The 21,640-nt window shown below is 37.4% G+C and overlaps 1 protein-coding gene across 2 annotated transcripts in view; it reads left to right on the forward strand.

Annotated features, from left to right (window-relative positions):
- The window catches only part of LOC135732745 (netrin receptor UNC5C), a 165,595-nt gene that overhangs the window by 44,518 nt on the left and 99,437 nt on the right, over positions 1-21,640 (forward strand). For both annotated transcript variants that reach the window (XM_065251019.2, XM_065251020.2), the window contains exons 2-3: positions 10,806-11,039; positions 18,497-18,640. In XM_065251019.2, coding sequence (XP_065107091.1) covers positions 10,806-11,039; positions 18,497-18,640 — 378 coding nt within the window. The remainder of the gene's footprint in view (positions 1-10,805; positions 11,040-18,496; positions 18,641-21,640) is intronic.

Here is a 21,640-nt window from a genome sequence, read left to right on the forward strand (position 1 = left end):
CTAATGATGAGATATTTTCAAGCACTATAACATTAGTCTGAAAATCTGCACTATTCCAGAGATGTTATTTAAAGTGGTGAGATTGTGAATTGTAATCAGTCCACCCCTCCCTTTCGAAACCCATAGAGAAGCTACAGTAGATGCCGCAGGACAAACACGTCGTCGTCTGAGATAACATAGAGACAAAAAGCAAACTGTAGAGCAGTTTGTCCGTTTAGCGCCACTTTAGAAACATGGCGGTGCAAAATGGCAACTTCCATGTAAGGGGTGTACATAAATAAAAATAGCTCATTCTAAGGTAAGAAAAACAATACGGGTTTTAGGGTTGGGTACTGAAACCCGGTGCCGGATGTAAATCCTATGTTATATTAATAATAAAAGTTTTGTTTCTTCGCTTAACTTAGATGAGTTTGTTCATGTTGTACATTGTTGTAATTTTATACTGATTAAAAAAACGCAAACCAATCATTTGTTTAAAAAAATCGAAGGATCTTTATTTATTTACAGAATGTTATAAGGTGGGTAAAATGTTTTCCATCTATTCGTTTTTGTTAAACATTCTGTTTAATATAAGCGAGTATTGTTGTTCTGTTATAATAAAAATATATACCATCTGTCAAATCCATTTTATTAATAAATCTAGTTGTTTAATATAAGCGAGTTTGGCATTTTATTGGTGTTGGGTTTTTTGTTAAGAATAATAATGAACAAACATTTAAAACATTTATTTTGTTAATAAATGGAAATATTAAATAATCTAATGTTAAATATCAAATTTAGCTACAGATTTTGAACTTCTGTGCCAAATATATTTTCGTTTAAAATATGCATTGCATTTAATACATTTAAGGTAAAAAATCCTCACCTGCACATCAGTAATAATACAAATCCAACACATCTTTGTTAGAAAGTATGTCCAGGTTATTTTTATATTCTGACTAACAAGAAAAATGTGGAAAATAAGATCCAGAGCGCGTGAATGCTGCAATTGCTCTGACAGCAGCTTATTTTGCTAATATGGTAACATTTCTTCAGATGAATTGCTAAAACGTATTACTTTACTGATGTTTTTATTAGTACTATGGCTGTTATGGGCCTTTGAGATGGGACGTGGCCGCCCATCACAAGTGTCAAGTTCATCGGAGACATGCGGAAAGCGGCAAAACGTGGATGTTTTCACAGGCGGATAACAAAAATATTTGGGGTGAATTCCAAATGCTTTTTGCGCCCTTGGAGGGCACTTCACGAAGGGGATGTCGCATTAAATATGTATCCAAATAAAGAAAAAAAAAGACCAAATGTATATTAATTACCCACACTATTAGACACAATTGCGCAACTTTCTCTAGAGTTTATACATCAGGACATCTGATATTCGAAGGGAATAGGGCGGGGATGATCACTTTTGATTCAAACTCTCCCTTTATCTTTCAATGAACATGCCGTATTTTCATCTACCGTCTTTTTGTCAAAGTATCGGTTTAGGCACCGGAACCGTTTTAAAAGTATTGATTTGGCACCGGTAATGGGAAAAAAACAACAACACCCATCCCTAGTTATTATGTAAGGTCTTTATACACCATTGAAAATATAGTTATATAGATTATATTGCATTTCTGTCAAGAGATCCTTACTAAAATGTACACACTGCATCTTTAAAAGTGTTGTACAGATACAAAGTTTTAGTTATGAATTGTGAAGCTGGTAAGATAAGAGCCACTAAGATGAACTTGTGAAACAGATCAATGGTTCATTAAAAAGAACCAGTGCACAAGAATGGCTCAGTAATCCGCTTCTTGAGTTTAAATCATGGAGTCAATGATCTGGTTCGACTTAAGAGGACAGTAGGATTATAAGAATACACTCCACCAGTCAAATGCATTATTTTTATGATGCTCTTTTGCGACACATAGAAGCTCAACAAATTTGGTTACTATGAATTTTACTGCGTGATAATAATGCTTTTTTAGTGAACAGTTCCTTTAAACCGAAGCTATCCCTGCTTTTTTAAAACATATTTATGTTGAATGCATACTCAAGGAAGGGTTTTTATTAGCTTAAGTGTTACCGTCTTACATTTACCAGCCTCTTTAGTCCCAATAGACCTCCATGAAACTCGAGCAGAGTGCATTTCTGCGTAAATTGTTAGTAAGACCATTCCTACGCAAGTTGTCACATTCAATGCATTAGAAAGGCTTTACAAACAGCGCTCGGATTTCATGATCGAGTCGCACTGACGCCACACAACCTACATGAAACATACAGAACTGTGCAAACTTTCAGGCCTTTGCTATAAAGTGAGGATCAGAAATAAAGCCATCGTTAACGTCTGTGAAACACATGAAATCTGTATTTAATATGACCACCCTTTACCTTTAAAAGTTTTTTTTACTTGTGTATACTGTACTTTGCAAGTAGGTTGTTTTTAAGCATTTTGGAGATGTGGCCACATGTTTGAATGGATTTAGTTTTAGGATGTTTACACCTTGCAGATTTTATTCAATTACAATAAAAACTGGTGCGATTGCTCAGTTGGTGTGGTTCATTTAAATAAGTGTGAACGCTGCCACCCGACCCCGATGAGCACAAAACAAGCTAGAAAAATATATTTTTTACTGACACATCTTTTTTAGGTCTTTCAACTGAAACATTGAGACAAAAGAGATAACTAAACATCTTAAACAACTTTATTTTTAGAGAAGAATCCTACATATACACATATATGCACATTTACAATGTTCAGAAATTTTAGGGTCTTTAGGCATATGGACATTTTCTAGGCTAATGTAAACCAACGGTTGGGTTTGTGCACAACTATAAGTTGAGACAAATGGTAGTAATTGTAATTATTTATTTAAGAAGAATAGATAAATAAGACCCCCCCCCATATGTGTCCAGACAGTCCAGCTGAGCTTTGGTAATGATGTCACGTATATGATAAATGAGTGCTCACATGAGAGATCACTACAACAAACACAACCATTGTCTGTATTTAAATGAGCATGTGTTGGGCTGATATTGAACACGGTGTACACACACACACACACACACACACACACACACACACACACACACACACACACACACACACACACACACACATATATATTCTGTTGAGTCTGCTTGCTCCTGATAGCTTTGAAGTGTCTGGTGCTGTTGGCGGTGTGTGTCCTCACGCTGGGTCAGTAATTAAACCTGATGTTTATCATATTGTCGTGTGTGAACCGTGAGTCTGTGTACCAGCGATAAACAGGGTTGATTATAAGAGCTCATTCACGCTGTTTGCTCTCCTTGACTCGTGCATGAACGCGACTTCAAACAAGTAGACCGGTGAAGTGTCCATAGAGTACCGTGTGTGTCCTTTCTGTTTCATCTGTGATTGGACAAATTGCCTTTTCACTCATTAAAGACATTTTAAGGTTATTTTTTTAATTGGTGTCTGTGGGTTGTACCCGTGGCATGTAGTTTATCTCTCTGTATTTTACATCTTTATGACAATGTTTGACTTATATTTATGTATTTGAAGAACTGTAATTTTAACCAAACCAAAGTCTAACAATACTTTACTACTTTTGGTAGGTTAAGGGTTTTTAAACTTCTTTGTAAGCCGAACCCCCTTGATGTAAATTATTTACTTGAAGTACCCCCTGAAGTTTTACGTACATATTTCAATAATCTAATAGCACATTTGCATGTTTAACTTCAAAAAAATGATCTTCATGTATTTTAAAGTATTTATAGGGTTGGGTATCGTAGGTTATCGATTCCGCTTCTTGCTATTGGAGCTTCATCTGGTAAATTTATTTTATTGGTACACAAAAAATAAATAATTAAAAATGTTATATGTGTATATACAGTATATTGTTACTGTGCGTTCACACCAGATCCAGAAGAGGCGGCAAGCGTGAGTGATTTACATGTTGAAAAATCTGAATTTTGGCGAATATTCGCATTGCGTTAACCAATCAGGAGCTTGCTTTAATAGTAATGTGATTACTAGAAGCGTGCTGAGTCACAGAAGCCCCTCCCATGACACGAATTTCCATGTGAATGCCTGGAATGACTAGAATTTCACGAGCACCTTTCACATGCGAATCAAGCGAGTAAACTCAAAATGTTCAAGCGTCCAACTACGTGCAAATAGTGCATTTTTGCCGCCTCTATCACGTCTGGTGTGAACGCACAGTTAGTGAGTGTTTTGTTTATATTTTTTAATTTGATATTATTTATTTAGATTTTATGATTTCATTGTTATTAATTGTGACCAAAACTACAATTTATAACAATTATAACAAATATATAACAAATATACAACAAAATAATACAGACATACAAAAATAAATATTAAAATAGATAGATAAAGGAAGGGGAAGCAACAGACATAATAGCAATAATTTACAATTTAAATCCAGAATGAAAAGTAAAAAAATAAACAAATAATGCACAAAATTGACATTGGTATTAACAGGACCATTACATTTCTTTCATAAGATTCAATATTTTTGAAGAGAAACAATTCCAGGCATCAATTGCAGAAGGTTTTGCCTTGATAAGTCGAGTGATTGTACATTTACAGGTCACTATTTTAAGAAAGACTCTGAATACTCTGAAAATTTTTTACTTTACACCTGTGTAATAGCATAAAAATCTAGTTTAATATAATGAAGTCATATATATATATTTTTATATGGTATAATCACAAAGTATGAAATTATTCGTATCAAATCATAGAGATCATTGTGTTAGCAAAGCAAAGGTCATTGGTTTGATCCCAGAGATCACAAATACGGATATAACGCATTGTAAGTCGATTTGAATAAAATAATCCAGCAAATGCATGCAAATGAAAATGTAAAAACTGAAGTTTGTAAATGTGTAAAGTAGCTTACTTTGTTGAGTAAAAACAGAAATAGATCTCTACTGTACACTGTTGTTTGTTATTTAGCAAAATTTAATACCACCAACATTTTATGTGATTTACTAGTGGTTCTGTGTAACTCAGCACTTTGTTATCATGGGTTCAAACCCACTTGTAAATTGTAAGTCACTTTGGATAAAAGCATCTGTCAAATGCATAAATGTGAATGTTTACTACAATGCTTTTTACAAAGCCGAGTCGCAATGACTTTCTGTGGTAATTGACAGCACGTCACTAAAGGTGTTGAAAGAGGTTGGGTTGTATTTAACCTTGAATATTTCTTTATTACTGAAGCGTTCAATATTCATCAATATTACACTCACACGCGCAGGAAGGTTAAGCTAATAAACTTAACCCTTTTCTCTCACACTCACTTGTAGTCTGTGAAAGGTCCCAGTTTGGTCTTTAAAGCCCCATTATTAAGAGAGTTAATCATTTAAACCTCTGCCGGTCTTTTGGCACCTAAGAGGTGACACGAGTCTGAGAGAGAGAGAGAGAGAGAGAGAAAGAGAGAGAGAGATTAGAGAGAAAGAGCAAAGAGCAAAGGAAAGCTTTAAGCAGGTCAAGCTGTACACTTCGATAGCATTTTCTTTTTTTTCTTTTGTAAGTCTTCGTTTAATGTTAAAGGTGAAGTCACTTCTGCACCACTAGAGGCACCAAATCACACTGTAACAATAATGATTTCATACCACATCTGGCATTGGTTGATCAAGTGCATAAGCAATGCAAAATGTCATGTGTTCAATCCCACCGTACTAGAAAGACCAATTAAAACCAGCCCAAACTTGGCCAGCTTGGCATGACATTTAGCAAAGACCAGCTTGACCAGTTAAAGAGGTCAAAACCCATCTAAAACCAACTGCTACACCAGCCTATCCAGTTGAAACATGACTGCGAAGTCTTTTTTTTGTAGGGCAGGAAATTCACACGTTGCTTAAATGTAAAAACTTGAATACACTGTAGGTTGCTTTGGATAAAAGTGTCTGCCACATTGCGTTTTTAGCATTATTTGGACAGGAATAGTTTATTAAATGATGTTTTAATTACAGTTATTACTTTCGTAACTTAATACTCATAGAGTTATGAAAGACAGAGGCGGAAATATGCTTGTTATTAAAATCCCATAAACATGATACAAATAAAAGATTAAGACTTGTGTACATTTATCACATAAGTACATTGAACTTTTATTTCAAAAGGGCTTGACAAATCCTGTTTTCAGTGACATTGGCCATTTAAAGAGCGAGAGAGATGAAAACAATAGATTATGAGAGAAAGAGACAGCTGGAGAGACAGCGAGTGTAAAGGTTTAATGGTGTTTGTTATAGGAAATGATCGGCTACAGGCTGATATTGAGCTGTTCTCTCGGAGAGATGCTCGCTGTGTCTCTGTTGTCTTAATGTCAGAAACGTACTGCGGACCACTATTGTGTTTATCGCTAGAATGAACGTTGTAATATAGACGTCTGTGTTTGCACATTTGCGTAAAGCATTGTTGCCAAACTTGGGTATGCATTTTTTTTAAAATCACATTCAGGGGTGCGTTTTCCAAAAGCATCGTTCGCCAACTACTTTCGTAAGTTCCGTCGTTACTGACAAAGTTCAACGATTTGGTGTTTCCAGAAACTTTTGTTCAAACTAACATTCGCAAGCTGCATCGCAAACTTGTGTAGTTTGAAAGCCTCTCTTCATCTGTCGTTAGAAGCATCGCTCCTTGTTATTATAATATGTAGACGTACGTTGATCATGCTTTTGAACAAAATAAGGAAAACACATGTAGTACATTCTATATCCATCATTCTAAATATATAAACATTTTATTTTACATCTTTAAGTTTGTAAACAGAATTAAAGCCCTGGAATTGAAAACTGCGCATGTGCACAGTCCAACACGCTTTTCCCTGGGGGATCCCTGGGAGGAGTGACGTAAGAGGGATCTTGCGCACTAATTAAATATCTTGAAAATAAACAACAGATAACTAAATTAGGATGACAAAATCAGTCTTCCGATGCAATATATGTTATTAAAAACAATAATCTGACATTAAATCGATTTGCACAGATTAATTAGTACTTCACCTCCCACGTGACATCATCAACTATGTTGTTAAACCAACATCGTTCAAACGACGAATGTGCGACAAAGTTACTATGCTTTCGGGAAACAGTCGTGACAAGGTAGTTAGTTTTTCCAACTATGCATCGTTCTATGTTGGTTCAGCAGCGAGTTACGTTGTTGTTCGGGAAACGCCCCCCAGATCATGTTTGCTCATAGGTAAAATTTTTATGTGTGCATCTCCGGTGCAGGGTTTTTTTCAACCGAACCCGCATGACCTAAATTATTTAATTAAAGTACCCCTGAGATTTAAAGTAAATATGTCGATCATTTAATATGTTTAATAAAGTTTTTATCAGTAGTATTTTACATAGTTGTTGTTATTACTACCTGTTGTTGGAGCTTCTTCTAGTAATTTTCTTATACATATAACACATCTATCTATTTTGCATAAATGCATTGCATGGCTTTAATATTCATTTACTACATATAAATGAATATTTATGTTGTTCAATATAGTATACATTTGAATAATATACTTTTGTGATTGTCGTTGATGTGTGTGAGTCCAGAGATGGAGGACATTGATGATTAAGTTTTGGAAAAATAATCAGCGTAGAGTTCCCGCTTCGTTTGTTTTGTCCGTGTTTGTATAGTGTGAATATCAAAGGGGGCGGAGACTATTTGTGTGTCTAAGGTTAATCTTGGATTGAAGTCAATTAATTATCCTCACATAATTTGTTTCATAATAACATTGGCAAACTCGGCACACACCCAAACAAAAACAGACGTCCAGAGCAACCCATCAACCTCATTACACACCTTGACTGTGCTGTGACCCATTAATGAGAGGTAATGTACCCAACAGAGTGTTAATTATTTGGGGTGAAAAGAACTGTGAGTGTGTGTGTGTGAAAGAGAGAGAGAAAGAGAGAGACACACAGTCGGATGAGTTATGGGTTAGACTGCTTGCCATTGGACGGGTCAGTGGACATCTAATGGAGGCGTTCAATAATAATGTGACACCTATGGAACAACGGTTTACTGTGTATGTTATCGTAATGCACATCTCCATCTCCAATATGTATATTGATAAATCAAGTGATCAATAAATCCTGGGTTCCAATCCATCAATTATGTATGTGTGTATAGGTCACGGTTTGCCTACATTGTGAGCAGCCAATGGTCCATAAAAGTAAAGTAACTTCATAAAAAGCTACATAATGTCTTAAAGGTATAGTTCACCCAAAAATGAAAATTTGCTCATTTACTCACCCTCATCTATGTGAAGGTTAACATTTGTTTTTTATGGATGTGTCTTATTGACGGTCTGTTTGGTTATAACTGAACCTGTGTGAATCCATTTATTTATCAGTTTGTTTATTCATTTATTTATTTTTATGTAAGCAGTATATGCCAAAGTGAGGTTTTTATGTAATTTCCCTCTGTATGTCAAAAAAACTAAATAATATAGTTTTTCAGGAAACCTTGGTGCATATAATAACATTTAATATAATATATATAAACATTTTTGGGTAACACTTTTCTTGTTCATAATAATGACTTGACACGTGTCATGAACATGAAGGAAGGACATTTTATGCACGTTTATGACAACTGTCATTGAGTGTCATTCGTTCAATTGTGTAATTTTTAATGCAAAGATGAGATGTCTTTGAGATGTCTTTGTTATGACGACTTGACATTACCAAGACAACATAAATGACAATTTTTACTAGTGATACAAATGGAATTTGTCATATACAGTACAGACCAAAAGTTTGGACACACTTGACTAAAATGTTAACTATGATTTTTAAAATCTTTTAATCTGAAAGTGTATGGTTAAATGCATGAAATTACATTTGTAGAAAAAACTATACCTGTGCCTAACTTTAATTTCTGTTATTAGAAAACTAAAATTTTATTTTATAAAATTATTTTTTAAATAGATGACTTGCACTGAATATTAAAGAAAAATCTGTCAATAAGAGCCCAGATTAAATGTGAAGTCCTTCAATATTCTTTAAAATTCAGTCTAAAGTAAAACTTCAAGAAGCTCCTTGATAAAATGACACGAGTATGGTTTTGCAATTTCTAGGCAAAGGGTGACTGCACTTCAAATGATAAAATATAACAGAATTTTGATTTATTTTGGATGCTTTCAGTCACCAGCTTAATTCCCACAGTTGCATTTGTGTTATGCCATAGTTTGGACGAGTTTATTATTATTCTGTTATGTGGAAAATATATAAATAAAGAACGAGTGAGTGTCTCCAAACTTTTGGTCTGTACTGTAGTATTATAACAGTGTTATGAATATTTTTCTTGACCTCAACTACAGTGGTACAAATATATTTTGTCATTAAAATGCCATTAAGTGTTAATACTTTGTCAAATAGTTTTATAACAACTTCATAAATATTTTTCTTGACCTCAACTACAGTGGTACAAATATAATTTATAACAGCGTCATGCATAGTCCTCAGTTCATAACGTTTTTTAAAGTTTGCCACAGGTGTTTAAGAAATAAAATCAATCATCCAATAATAATAATAACAGTAATAATAATAATAATTATTATTATTATTATTAAAATTGATAAAATAATATTTTATTGCATTTGGAGAAAGATTCACTTAAAATTAAATGAAAAAAGTACAATGATGGTTTAAGCTATGCAGCGTTAGGTCCATATCGCTGGAAACCATTTATTTAAATTGATTAATTAAATGTTTTGTTAGTTTTTTCTTCTATGTCAGAAAATTTCAAAACCCTCTGTGTGAGGAAAAACAAGTTTTGTTAGTTGTTAGGTTTTTATTTATTGTGTGCATACATAAAGTTAAGTGTAACCTTTTGACATGTCTGTTGCTTTTTGTTAAGGTATTTAAACTTATTTGACAGTATTAACACTTAATTGCATTTAAATGACAGTTTAATGTAATGTTAACCCATAAAACTAGGTAGTTTGATCATTATTCTGCTATGTCATGTTTATGACAAATTTATGACAAGTTATGACAATTTATGTCAAGGAGATTTCAAACAATGTCATCTTTGCATTAAAAATGACAATTGAACAAATGACACTTGATGACGGTTAATGACACATGTCATGTCATGATTATGAAGGTGTCAAGTCAGTCTTATGAACAACCCTTCAAGTAAACTGTTACCCATTTTTTTCTGTGCAAAGCACCTCATTGCAGGTTTAACAGCTGTATACGCCAATAAATAGACATATTTGTCATTCATTCGTGCATGCATTGATTCATTGCTTATTCCGTGTTTATGTATTTCTTTTTTGATGTTGTGAACTGAGATAAGATAAAAAAAACAGCAGTAACTCTATTAACCAGAATCAGTTAGAGACCACCTCTTGATCCGGTTTCATAATGAGACCCCAAAACAGACCACCAGTTTCTTTCTCTCTCTCTCTTTCGCTCTTTGAACATGAAACAACTTCACAGAAAAGGCAATTACACAAGAGGCCCTGCAAAAATAGTTTTTGTTTCATTATTGAATAAATTGGCTAGATGGGATTTTTGTTGCAAAAAGGATTTCATGCAGTGTTAAGAGATTGATAATCGTCTCTATAGCCAGTTAATAATCATTTGTCATATCCTACAGTGGCTTTGAAACAGATAATGACAGGTGTGCAATTTAGCTGAAATGTTTTCCGAGCACATTAGAAGCCTCCAGATTTCGTACAGCTGAGAAAACAAACACATCATCTTGTGAACCCAAATGATTTTTCCTGAAGCTCATCTCGCAGGATGAGTTATTCTCACTGGTTTACTAAAGCTTCTTTTTGCTTTGTTTTTCTTCGCAGTCGACGATGACTTTCTGTTGGGATTGGGTGAGCTCCCGGAGACGTTTCCCAGCGATCCTCCGGAGCCGCTCCCCCACTTCCTGTTGGAGCCGGAAGACTCTTACATCGTTAAAAACAAAGGTGTCAATCTCTACTGCACGGCCACGCCCGCCACTCAAATCTACTTCAAGTGTAACGCCGAATGGGTTCATCAGAGAGAGCACACGATAGAGGAGAGGGTGGACGAGACGTCGGGTAATACACACACACATTCTGCACTACTTTCGTTTATGGCCAGGGAAACATTATGGTCTTTTCTGAAGTGTAATAAAAATCTGATAGCTCTGGTTTATTCATGGCTTCATTGCTTTAGGTACTGCTGGAGATATGGATGCCCCTACACGCATACTGTATGGGTTTGTGTATTATTTATGTAATGTTACGAGGAAATTTTATGAGGCTTCTTTACTACGATCAATATGGCTATTATGGCACAGGAAGTACCTCTGGTTATCACCGTATATGTCCCACACCAACTCAATGATGCATACTGTGTTCAAACATTTTTCCAAAGTGTTACACTTCAACATGCATGGCTGGCTTTATGCAAAAACTGACAGTGGTTTTCAAACAGGTTTATGTTACAAAATGGTGCAGAAGAGTACAGAAGTATGGCAGCATGATATATCGCAAATAGTACAATATTGCAAAGGATTGCAATAACTAAGTCATTTTAATACTGAAAAAAAAGAGAAGACTGGCGAGACACACAGTACGTTTACATGCAACCAAATAATCAGTTTGTTATCGCATTGATGGCTCAATCAGATTGAAAGTGTCGATCGTATTGAAAAAGGTGGTGTAGTCCAATCTGTGATCCTATCCGTAGGAAAAAAGTATGCATGTAAACACGTAAATTGTAGTATTTATAAATACCATAATGTGCGCTGCGTTTCCAAGCCTTCTGCCTTTTTGCGGACTTTCAGCAAATTTATAATTTTTTTTGCACGTTAAAGATGAAATGATTTCGTTTATTTGCTATTGGTATTTGGGCTGTATATAGTCATTGGGATGTTTTGGGTGATTCTCACGAAATCCAGCATCAGATTTTTAAAAAAGCCCTTGAAGCCAATTTTTTGCACATATAAGATTTAGGTCTGAACTTACTATAACCATTATTTTTAGAGGATTTAAAAAATATTTCCTATAGAATTATTTAAATTTTTTAGATTATCATTAAAAAATTATCATTATCACAACATGATATTACATTAAATATATGCATTTACAAACTCATGTTTCGGGAATGAGAACTAAAAAGTTGTCTAGGTACTATGACAAACAAAATTTCAACTTTTATCTGAAGATAAAATAAGAACTGCTTACCTGGTAGCCATCTTGTGTGTCGCAGTCAATTATGTCCCTTACAACATTTTTTTTAAATGTTAGTTCCTTGAGGGCTTAAACAATGATTGAAAATTGTTGCGGAGGATGAGAAAATTGGTCTTGGACACATTTATATTCCTTATTATTGTCTCTACATTTACCAATGATCACCAAATACCACATGTTTCTTTACTGTAAATGTTTATAGTATAACATGCACTGAAGCTTTGTATTTTTTTGATTATTTAAATATAAATTTTCCATGTCAAAGAACCCAAATCCAGCAATGGGCACCTTGCGGTAATAAAAACGTCCCTCTTTAATGTGAAAAAACTCAAAATTATTTTGTATGATGTCATTTAAAATCATGTGCAAAATAGTACATGAAGAGATGTTTGTAACTGTATGCTTTTAATTTTGATACTCTTAATTTGCATTTACTTTTTTTATCAAAATGTTTCATGACACCTCATAAGTCTAATTTCGCAAGAATCACCCTTTTGGGCTAGTTTTAAATGTCCATTGAGCTGATTTTGATATGCAAATCTGGCAACCTTGGCTGTGTGCTTGCATTTGTTTTGGATTATATATAATGTACATGTAAACGAACATTTGAAACAGATAGCAATGTTTAGGGTGCATGTACTGTACTGTCATGACCTGCAATCGAATTCAATTTGGTCACAATTTTGTGCATGTAAACATAGCCACAGAAAGCGATGCTTTTTATTCACGAAAATATGTATGTTGTTATAAAATTTGTTTTTTGTTTACATTTTATTATAATTAAATGATTTTACAAATATAAAGCTTTATCAACTCACACATCTATTGTGCAGTATGGTACGTGAAATCGGACAGATATTTAAAATGCAATGCATCTTTCCATTGTGTTATGATGAAATTGAGGTCTGACACAATTTAAAAAGCACGATGCATGAAATTGAGCTTGTTTGCCTAGAAGCATTTGCGTCGGTGTACTTGTATGTTTCGTACCTAATGTTTGCCCTTGAATATACCCCACTGTTTATCATAAAAGCCGTGTTCTCTGAGGTGTGATGGGCATAGCTAGAAGACCTCCGCTTGCGTTCAGTCATCCAGGTTGGGGGAAAAAAAACACATCGGTAAAGTGCAGTCATCTCACGGCGGGAGAAACCGAAAAGAGCCGCTCTCAGTGTGGCTGCTCTCAATTCATTACGCAGAGGTTAACAAGCTCCTATTGAGCTAATGAGACTAATGGATCTTTGATATCAACTCGCCGCAATAATTCTGCACTAATATCTCTGTGGTGGAAACGTTACTGTCATAATAACACTCAGATATTACTCGGGGTCAAAGCGTGCGGTTATTATGGCCAACTGAAATGGTACAGACCACATCAAACACAGTCACAGCACTGAACCTACAGCACGACACTATCTGGGGAACATAATGTTTGACGGTTAAAGTTATTTCATAAAAAATAGTGTGTATGTGTGGTAAAAAGAGATTTAGAGAGAAGGATATAGTTTATGCATTTAATTAGATTTCTTCTCCCATGGTTTAGGTCTTAAACGCCTACAGGTCTCTCTCTCTCTTTGTCTCTTTCTCTCTCTCTGGACTAGCGTAATATCGTTATGAATCAGTTTTATTGTTTGTTTTGGCGATTTAGCGTAAACAATGTTAAATCTGTTCCGTGTCACGGAGTGCTGGTGTATAATTGGCTCGTGGTACTTCGACAAGTGTGTGCCATATTTTGTGTGTGCGGAAGATTCGGAATGAGACTCATTATCTGAATCCGTCGGGAAAGACTCTTCAGTGCCGGAGTCTTCGTCTCGCAGGGTTTCCTTTAACTGACTTGTTAGTAAATTTGGGCAACAGAGAGGCGTTCTTTAAATGTCTGCCACATTTACAAATGGAGTTAAGTGAAGTAAGTTTCCACAGTTTCCTGGAAATGAGGGCTGACTGAAAGTCATTTTTTTCTGTCATGTGTAATGAAGATCTCTTAAGCAGTCACATGAAGCCAAAAGCTTTCTTTAGTTTACACATTCATCTCAGTCTTGAACCTTTTTGTCCCTTTTTAATCAATAGCAATCATATCATTTGTAATATTGTAAGAAAATAACATGAGTGTGAGTCAGCATAGTGAGCTGGTGTAGCTAGCTGGTCACTTTTTAAACTGGTCAGCTTTCCCTACTGAAAAATCCAGCAGACTAGCATAAGCTGGTTTCAGATGGTTTAAGGTGGCAGTAGTTGGTGTAAGCTGGTCCTCCCAGCCTGGCAAAGCTGGTGACCAGCTTAAAAAGTGACCAAAGCACAGCTAGACCAGCTTGCTACACCAACAATACCAGCTAAAACCAAGCTTAAGCTTGGAGACCAGCTAAAACCAGCTCACCAGCTTATGCTGGTCTTAATTCGATTTTCCAGGGTTGCCAGGCTGGGAGGACCAGCTTAAACCATCTACCGTCACCTTAAACCATTTTGTACAGTACTGAATATCTCAAATTTTATGATGTTTCCAAGGAAGCAAATGACAAAGTGCCAGACCAGGAAAGAGAGAGAGAGAGAGAGAGAGAGAGAGAGAGAGAGAGAGAGAGAGAGAGAGAGAGAGAGAGAGAGAGAGAGAGAGACTTCAATCTCTAATATTTTGAGCAAATTCATTTGTTTTATCTGTCGTGTTGACAGGCGCTCCTTAGAGAACTCCAAAACAGGAACTGTGCCAGACTTCAATTCATGCTTATAATAATCCAAAACAAAAAGTGTGTGTGTGTGCATTGTAAATATGGCCCTCATCATATTATTGCCCTCATTGATTTTCTGGGTACTTTTATAAATGTGTGTCTGTGCTTTTTAGGCAGCACAGTATTGATATTTCTCAATCATCTTTTGAGGTTTGCCAAGGCAAGCATCACCATTACAATTGGTCATTCTAGGGGCTTGAGATTTTAACAACCCATAGAAAACAGGCATTTAAAACAACCTTGCAACCCTACTGAAAAGACCAGCTAATTTACGAGTTCGCTCTTACATCTAATCTGATTGCGAAAGTAAGGATATTTTGGCGTGCTGTCCTGGGTGAGGGATCTGGACCAGGAGTGAAGCTCGAACTTGGGATCCGGGGTAAGGCCTGAACCTGGAGAACGCCCCCATCCCTGAAGTGGGATAAAACCAGGTCCTAAGGGAGAGATCTGGACCAGGAGTGAAGCTCGAACTTGGGATCCGGGGTATGGCCCGAACCCGGAGAACGCCCCTCCAATCCCTGAAGTGGGATAAAACCAGGTCCTAAGGAAGAGATCTGGACCAGGAGTGAAGCTCGAACTTGGGATCTGGGGTAAGGCCCAAACCCGGAGAACGCCCCCCATCCCTGAAGTGGGATAAAACCAGGTCCTGGGGGAGGGATCTGGACCAGGAGTGAAGCTCGAACTTGGGATCCAGGGTATGGCCCGAACCTGGAGAACGCCCCCCATCCCTGAAATGGGATAAAACCAGGTCCTGGGGGAGGGATCTGGACCAGGAGTGAAGCGCAAACTTGAGATCCAGGGTATGGTCCGAACCTGGAGAACGCCCCCCATCCCTGAAGTGGGATAAAACCAGGTCCTGTGGGAGGGATTTGGACCAGGAGTGAAGCTCGAACTTGGGATCCGGCGTATGGCCCGAACCCGGAGAACGCCCCCCCCATCCCTGAAGTGGGATAAAACCAGGTCCTGGGGGAGGGATCTGGACCAGGAGTGAAGCACGAACTTGGGATCCAGGGTATGGCCCAAACCTGGAGAACGCCCCCCATACCTGAAGTGGGATAAAACAGATAAGAGTGGGGAGCTGATGTGGTGGAGGGATGTTGGAAAACGAACTCAGGACCTAGGTAGGCAGGATGTATGTATATGTAGTGTTTAGGCTGATTACCTAATGAGTTGCACCTAATTAGTTAATTATCTGATTGTGCTCCTTCCAAATCTTGTTAATAAAACATTGGCTGTTTCTCAATATGCGTTCTTCAGCTATATTGCGTCCTTGCGTTATCTCTCTACGTCATCATTAAACATCAAAGTTCAATTCCAATTCTCAGGAACGCAAGTACAGAGGACGCATGAAAATTCCCCGGATGTGCCCTTGATATCGAGGATGCATAGAGTGCAGACTTGGGCGCTGAAATCGCTTTACGCACCAGAAGTCATTACGGCAAAACAATGGCGGAGGTCAGGTGACCAACAGGAAGATCACACACATCTCAATTCTTACAAGTGCATTCTGTGTTCCCACAACCTTCTGAGTTCGTTCTTCCAAGGTCGCCTGGCAAGACCAATCTCCACAAGAACGCAAGTCCAGACATCATAATAAGCCTAAGCTTGTGGCTTTTATTAGAGGGATTTTGGACACTTTTTAGCTGGTCTGAGCTGGTCAGGCTGGGACACCAGCTTGGCCATGTTGGAAGACCAGCTTGTCAGCCTGGGAGGACCAGCTCAAACCAGCTTCTTCCATATTAAACCTTGGATTATCTTCCAGGCTGACCAGCTAAAAATGTTGATGTAGTTTAAAGCCAGCATGCTACATCAACTGGAACCAGGCTGGGAGTCTAGCTAAAACCAGCCTAAGCTGGTGTGCTGGTCTTAGCTGGTCTCACAACCTGGTTTTAGCTGTCTTTTAAGTGGGGAAGTCCATAGCAACATGATGCTGAAAACCAGAACACCTAAGGAACCATATAACAATGTCAAGCAACCACCTACAAAACCCAGCATCGTGCATTTAGTTGTATAATGAATTGTGAGTACTGTAGTCTTTTCTGTCTGTTTAACTATCGTTATCTGCCTTAATAGTGCATGGACAGTGTTACTTTGTAAGAAAACAGATGTTGATGTCACAAAACCAAAGAAATAAAGACATAAACATACTTTATAATCAGTTTTTGCAATTCATTGCAAATGCTGTTTTTTCAGAAAATGCAAATCTTCTCTTTATCTCTTATTCTTTATTTTTCGTCCTGTTTTTCTTGACTACACGCACATCCAGTTTTATTTTTATTTGTGTTTTCCAATCAACATTCTCCACATTATCTTGTGTGAAACTTGCTTTACTGTCTCTTTTATAACTGCTTGACCGTTAGTGATGTGCGTTTAAATATTAATGTATGTATGCGAGTCCTTTTAAACATGACTTGTCTTAAAGGCTGCAGGTTTTCACATCCATTCTGCAAAGCTGCCACAAACAAACATAAAAATACCCATAACACTAAACAAATATGCCCTGAGGGCGGACGAACGGTATTGATTTGTTTCTATCGGGGAATACTTCTTAAAGGCACTGTTTATTTCTCATACAGTACGTCTGTAACAGATGCTTCTTTCCATCTCTGTACAAGTTGATCGGTGAAAACAGTGTAAGCTGAAAGTGACTTGTGTACGGCACTTCTCATCTTAATGCCTTCCTTTGACAGATCGCTTTGCTGTTTTTCCGTGCCTTTGTAAGTCGTCTTGGATAAAAGTGTCCGCTTAATGCCTAAATGTAAATTTAAATGCGGCACCATCCATCCTCGCAGAACGACACACAACAGACAATTTGTGTTGGATATGTTTGTGCCATTACTTGATTTGCATACTTAGTGACAATAGAGGGTGGATGTGATTTTACCAACTAAAATGTATTTTTGGATACACACTGTATCAACCATTTACATTGCAGGATTATTTTTAAGGTCAGTGTTATGTTTAGAGGAAGTGGAATATTTAGCCTACCATTCATATCAACTTTCCATACAGCAGCTGAATCCAAAGGGGAAATCACAGTTGACGACACTGTGCCGGATCTGCGCCAAAATCAGCAGCTCCGGTGCGGATACGGCCCAACGTTGTCAGCGTCGATTTCCCCTTTGATTTTGATAAGGACCAACAAATGACATAAACATACTTCATGATCAGTTGTTGCGATGCCTTGCAAATGCTGCTATTTCAGAGAATGCTAATCTTCTCTTTTTATTTTCTATTCTTTATTTTTTCGTCCTGTTTTTGTTGACTACATCTACGCTGGGCCGGATCCGTGCCAAAGTCAGCAGCTCCGGTTCAGATCCGGCCCAATGTCGTCAGTGTCGATTTCCCCTTTGATTAGAGGGGTATGTTATGATTTGAGTTACTGGTAGAGTTTAGGTTGTTCCAGGACAAACATAAGATGTTGATATAGTCCCTTTGGATAAAAGCATCTGCTAAATGCCAAGATCACCTTGACAACATATTATATGCTAATAAACATATGCTACCTACAGTGCAGGTGTATTTCAGTCCAGATGTTACTCCAAAAATCTGGCTATGCAAATCTGGAAGGTCTGATGTTTGTGTGTGTATGTGTGTGCTCTGCAGGTTTGGTGGTTCGGGAAGCGAGGATAGAGATCACTCGACAGCAGGTGGAGGAGTTGTTTGGTTTGGAAGATTACTGGTGCCAGTGTGTCGCCTGGAGCTCCGCAGGAACCACGAAGAGCCGCAAGGTGCACGTCCGGATTGCATGTGAGTATAAACGCACACACACAAATGCAGTGGATCTTACGAGAAGATCCTTGATTCTGTCTGTTACTGCAGGAGATTCTCTGTCTGACAGACTCTTTGGCTTCATGTTTATTGACACACACAAACAAAGCGTCTGTGTGTAAGTGTGTATGTGTACAGCTTGCTGAAGGTAATGGAGCGTTTATGCAGATCAGAGGCTGTAGACAGGAGCCGGTCTGGCACACACACACACACAAACACACGCACACGCAGGGGACTGTCTGGACAGCGCTTTATGGTTGTATTAATCTTGTTAATTTCCTGCAGTTGCTCTTGAGTGTGTGTATGTGGATTGGGAACAGGTTAGCAATGCGGCCCAAGGGCACTTCACTCTTCTGCTGCTGCTGTATGTGTGTATGAGACAGAGACAGAAAGACTGAAGCTGATTGGCGGCGTAGCAGAATAAACTTCCTGTCTTCCGTGTGGCTGTAAAATCCCAGCAAAATAAATCGATGCACTTAGCAAACGGCTTTGAAAACACAGCCACCGCAAAGACAGACAGACAAAACACAAACAGACAAGTAGACGGGCAAGCAGACAGACATTTAAAACTTGTGTAGGTAGGTAAGGTACATAAATAAACAGAGAGACAGACAGTGAAGATAGATAGATAGATAGATAGACAGACAGACAGACAGTGAAGATAGATAGATAGATAGATAGATAGATAGATAGATAGATAGATAGACAGACAGACAGACAGACAGACAGACAGACAGACAGACAGACAGACAGACAGACAGACAGACAGACAGACAGATACATATAGACAGACAAAAAGACAGACAGACAGATACATATAGACAGACAGACAGATACATATAGACAGACAGGCAGTGAAGATAGATAGATAGATAGATAGATAGATAGATAGATAGATAGATAGATAGATAGATAGATAGATAGATAGATAGATAGATAGACAGATAGACAGATAGACAGATAGATACAAACAGACAGACTTATACAAACAGACAGACAGATACATATAGACAGACACAAAGACAGACAGACACATATAGACATGTTAGCCCTAGATGTATAGTTAGATAGATAGAAAGATAGACAGACAGACAGACAGACAGACAGACAGACATACAGACAAAAAGACAGACAGGCACATATAGACAGACAGACAAGTAGACGGGCAAGCAGACAGACATTTTAAACGTGTAGGTAGGTAAGTAGGTACATAAATAAACAGACAGACAGACAGACAGTGAAGATATATAGATAGATAGATAGATAGATAGATAGATAGATAGATAGATAGATAGATAGATAGATAGATAGATAGATAGATAGATAGATAGATAGGCAGGCAGGCAGGCAGGCAGGCAGCCAGACAGACAGACAGATACATACATACAAATAGATAGATAGACATATTCAAATAGATAGATAAACAGATAGACAGACAGACAGACACTTATAGACAGTCATACAGTAAAGATATATAGATAAATATACAGACAGACAGGCAAACATACAGTAAAGGTAGATAGACAGACAGACAGACACATATTGACAAACCCAAATAGACAGACAGACAGACAGACAGACAGACAGACAGACAGACAGACACATAAAGACAGACAAACACATATAGACACACAGACACCTGTTAGCCCTAGATAGACAGACAGACAGACAGACAGACAGACAGACAGACAGACAGACAGACAGACACATATAGACAGACAGACAGACAGACACATATTGAAAGACAGACAGTGAAGATAGATAGATTAATATACAGACAGACAGACAGGCAGACAGACATACAGTAAAGGTAGATAGACAGACAAACAGACAGACACATAGATAAAAATAGATATATAGACAGACAGACATACAAATAGACAGACAGACAGATACAGTATAGATAGATAGATAGATAGATAGATAGATAGACAGACAGACAGACAGACAGACAGACAGACAGACAGACAGACAGATAGATAGGCGGACCGATGGACAGACACAGACAAACAGACAGACAGACACATACACAGACAGAAAACTGACAGACAAACAGACAGACATATACAAATAGACAGACAGACAGACAGACAGACAGACACATACATACAAATAGATAAACAGACAGACAGACAGAGACATACAAATAAATAGATAGACAGACAAACACATACAAATAGACAGACAGACAGGCAGGCAGGCAGGCAGGCAGACATATTCAGGTGCTGTTTGCTATAACAAACCCTATTTTGAAGCTGCATTAAAACAATAGATGTGAATTGGATGTCCCCAGATACTTAAGTATACATACAAGGTTTGTGTTTGTGTATCTGTGTGTTGACATTGTGGGAACTCTCAGCTGGGCTATTTTACGGGTGATTTAACAAGGCCAAAAAATCTCACTCTGTCACACGCCAACACACACAGATACACACAAAGCATTGACATATAACTGCTATCAAACACAAAGACACAAACATGACAGGAAGATTGAGCAAGATGATAAATTATCTCACTGATTTACCACCAACCACAAAGTTAAAGGCGAAATAAATTCACACATATTCACTGACAGCACAGACATTGGGTTAGTTTGGGTCGTGAATGCAATCACATAAATTGTAAACAGACTATGCTTAATAATGCTACATTAAAGTCAGATATTAAATGTGTTCTTAGTTTGTGACACCACCAAAAAAAAATTGTTATTAACCACAATTTGAATGATAAAAAACAGCAAATGAAATCAAAATTTTGGAAAAACATGCAGGATTTTCTCCTATCAAACGCTGGGGCTGTGTCCGCTGTTGGCGCTGAAACCATGGCCACTCGAGGGAAAGTTGCCGTCTCTCTACTTTCAAATACCGCTAAAGCCTGAATGCATATTCGCGTTAGGGGCGGGGCCATGCTCATAGGCTCCAATGCGTTATTGAGCCACTGCTTTACCCCCGCCCAAATAATCCTGAGCAAAGAAATGTG

This window comes from Paramisgurnus dabryanus, chromosome 5, assembly GCF_030506205.2.
Source record: "Paramisgurnus dabryanus chromosome 5, PD_genome_1.1, whole genome shotgun sequence".
Lineage (NCBI taxonomy): Eukaryota > Metazoa > Chordata > Actinopteri > Cypriniformes > Cobitidae > Paramisgurnus > Paramisgurnus dabryanus.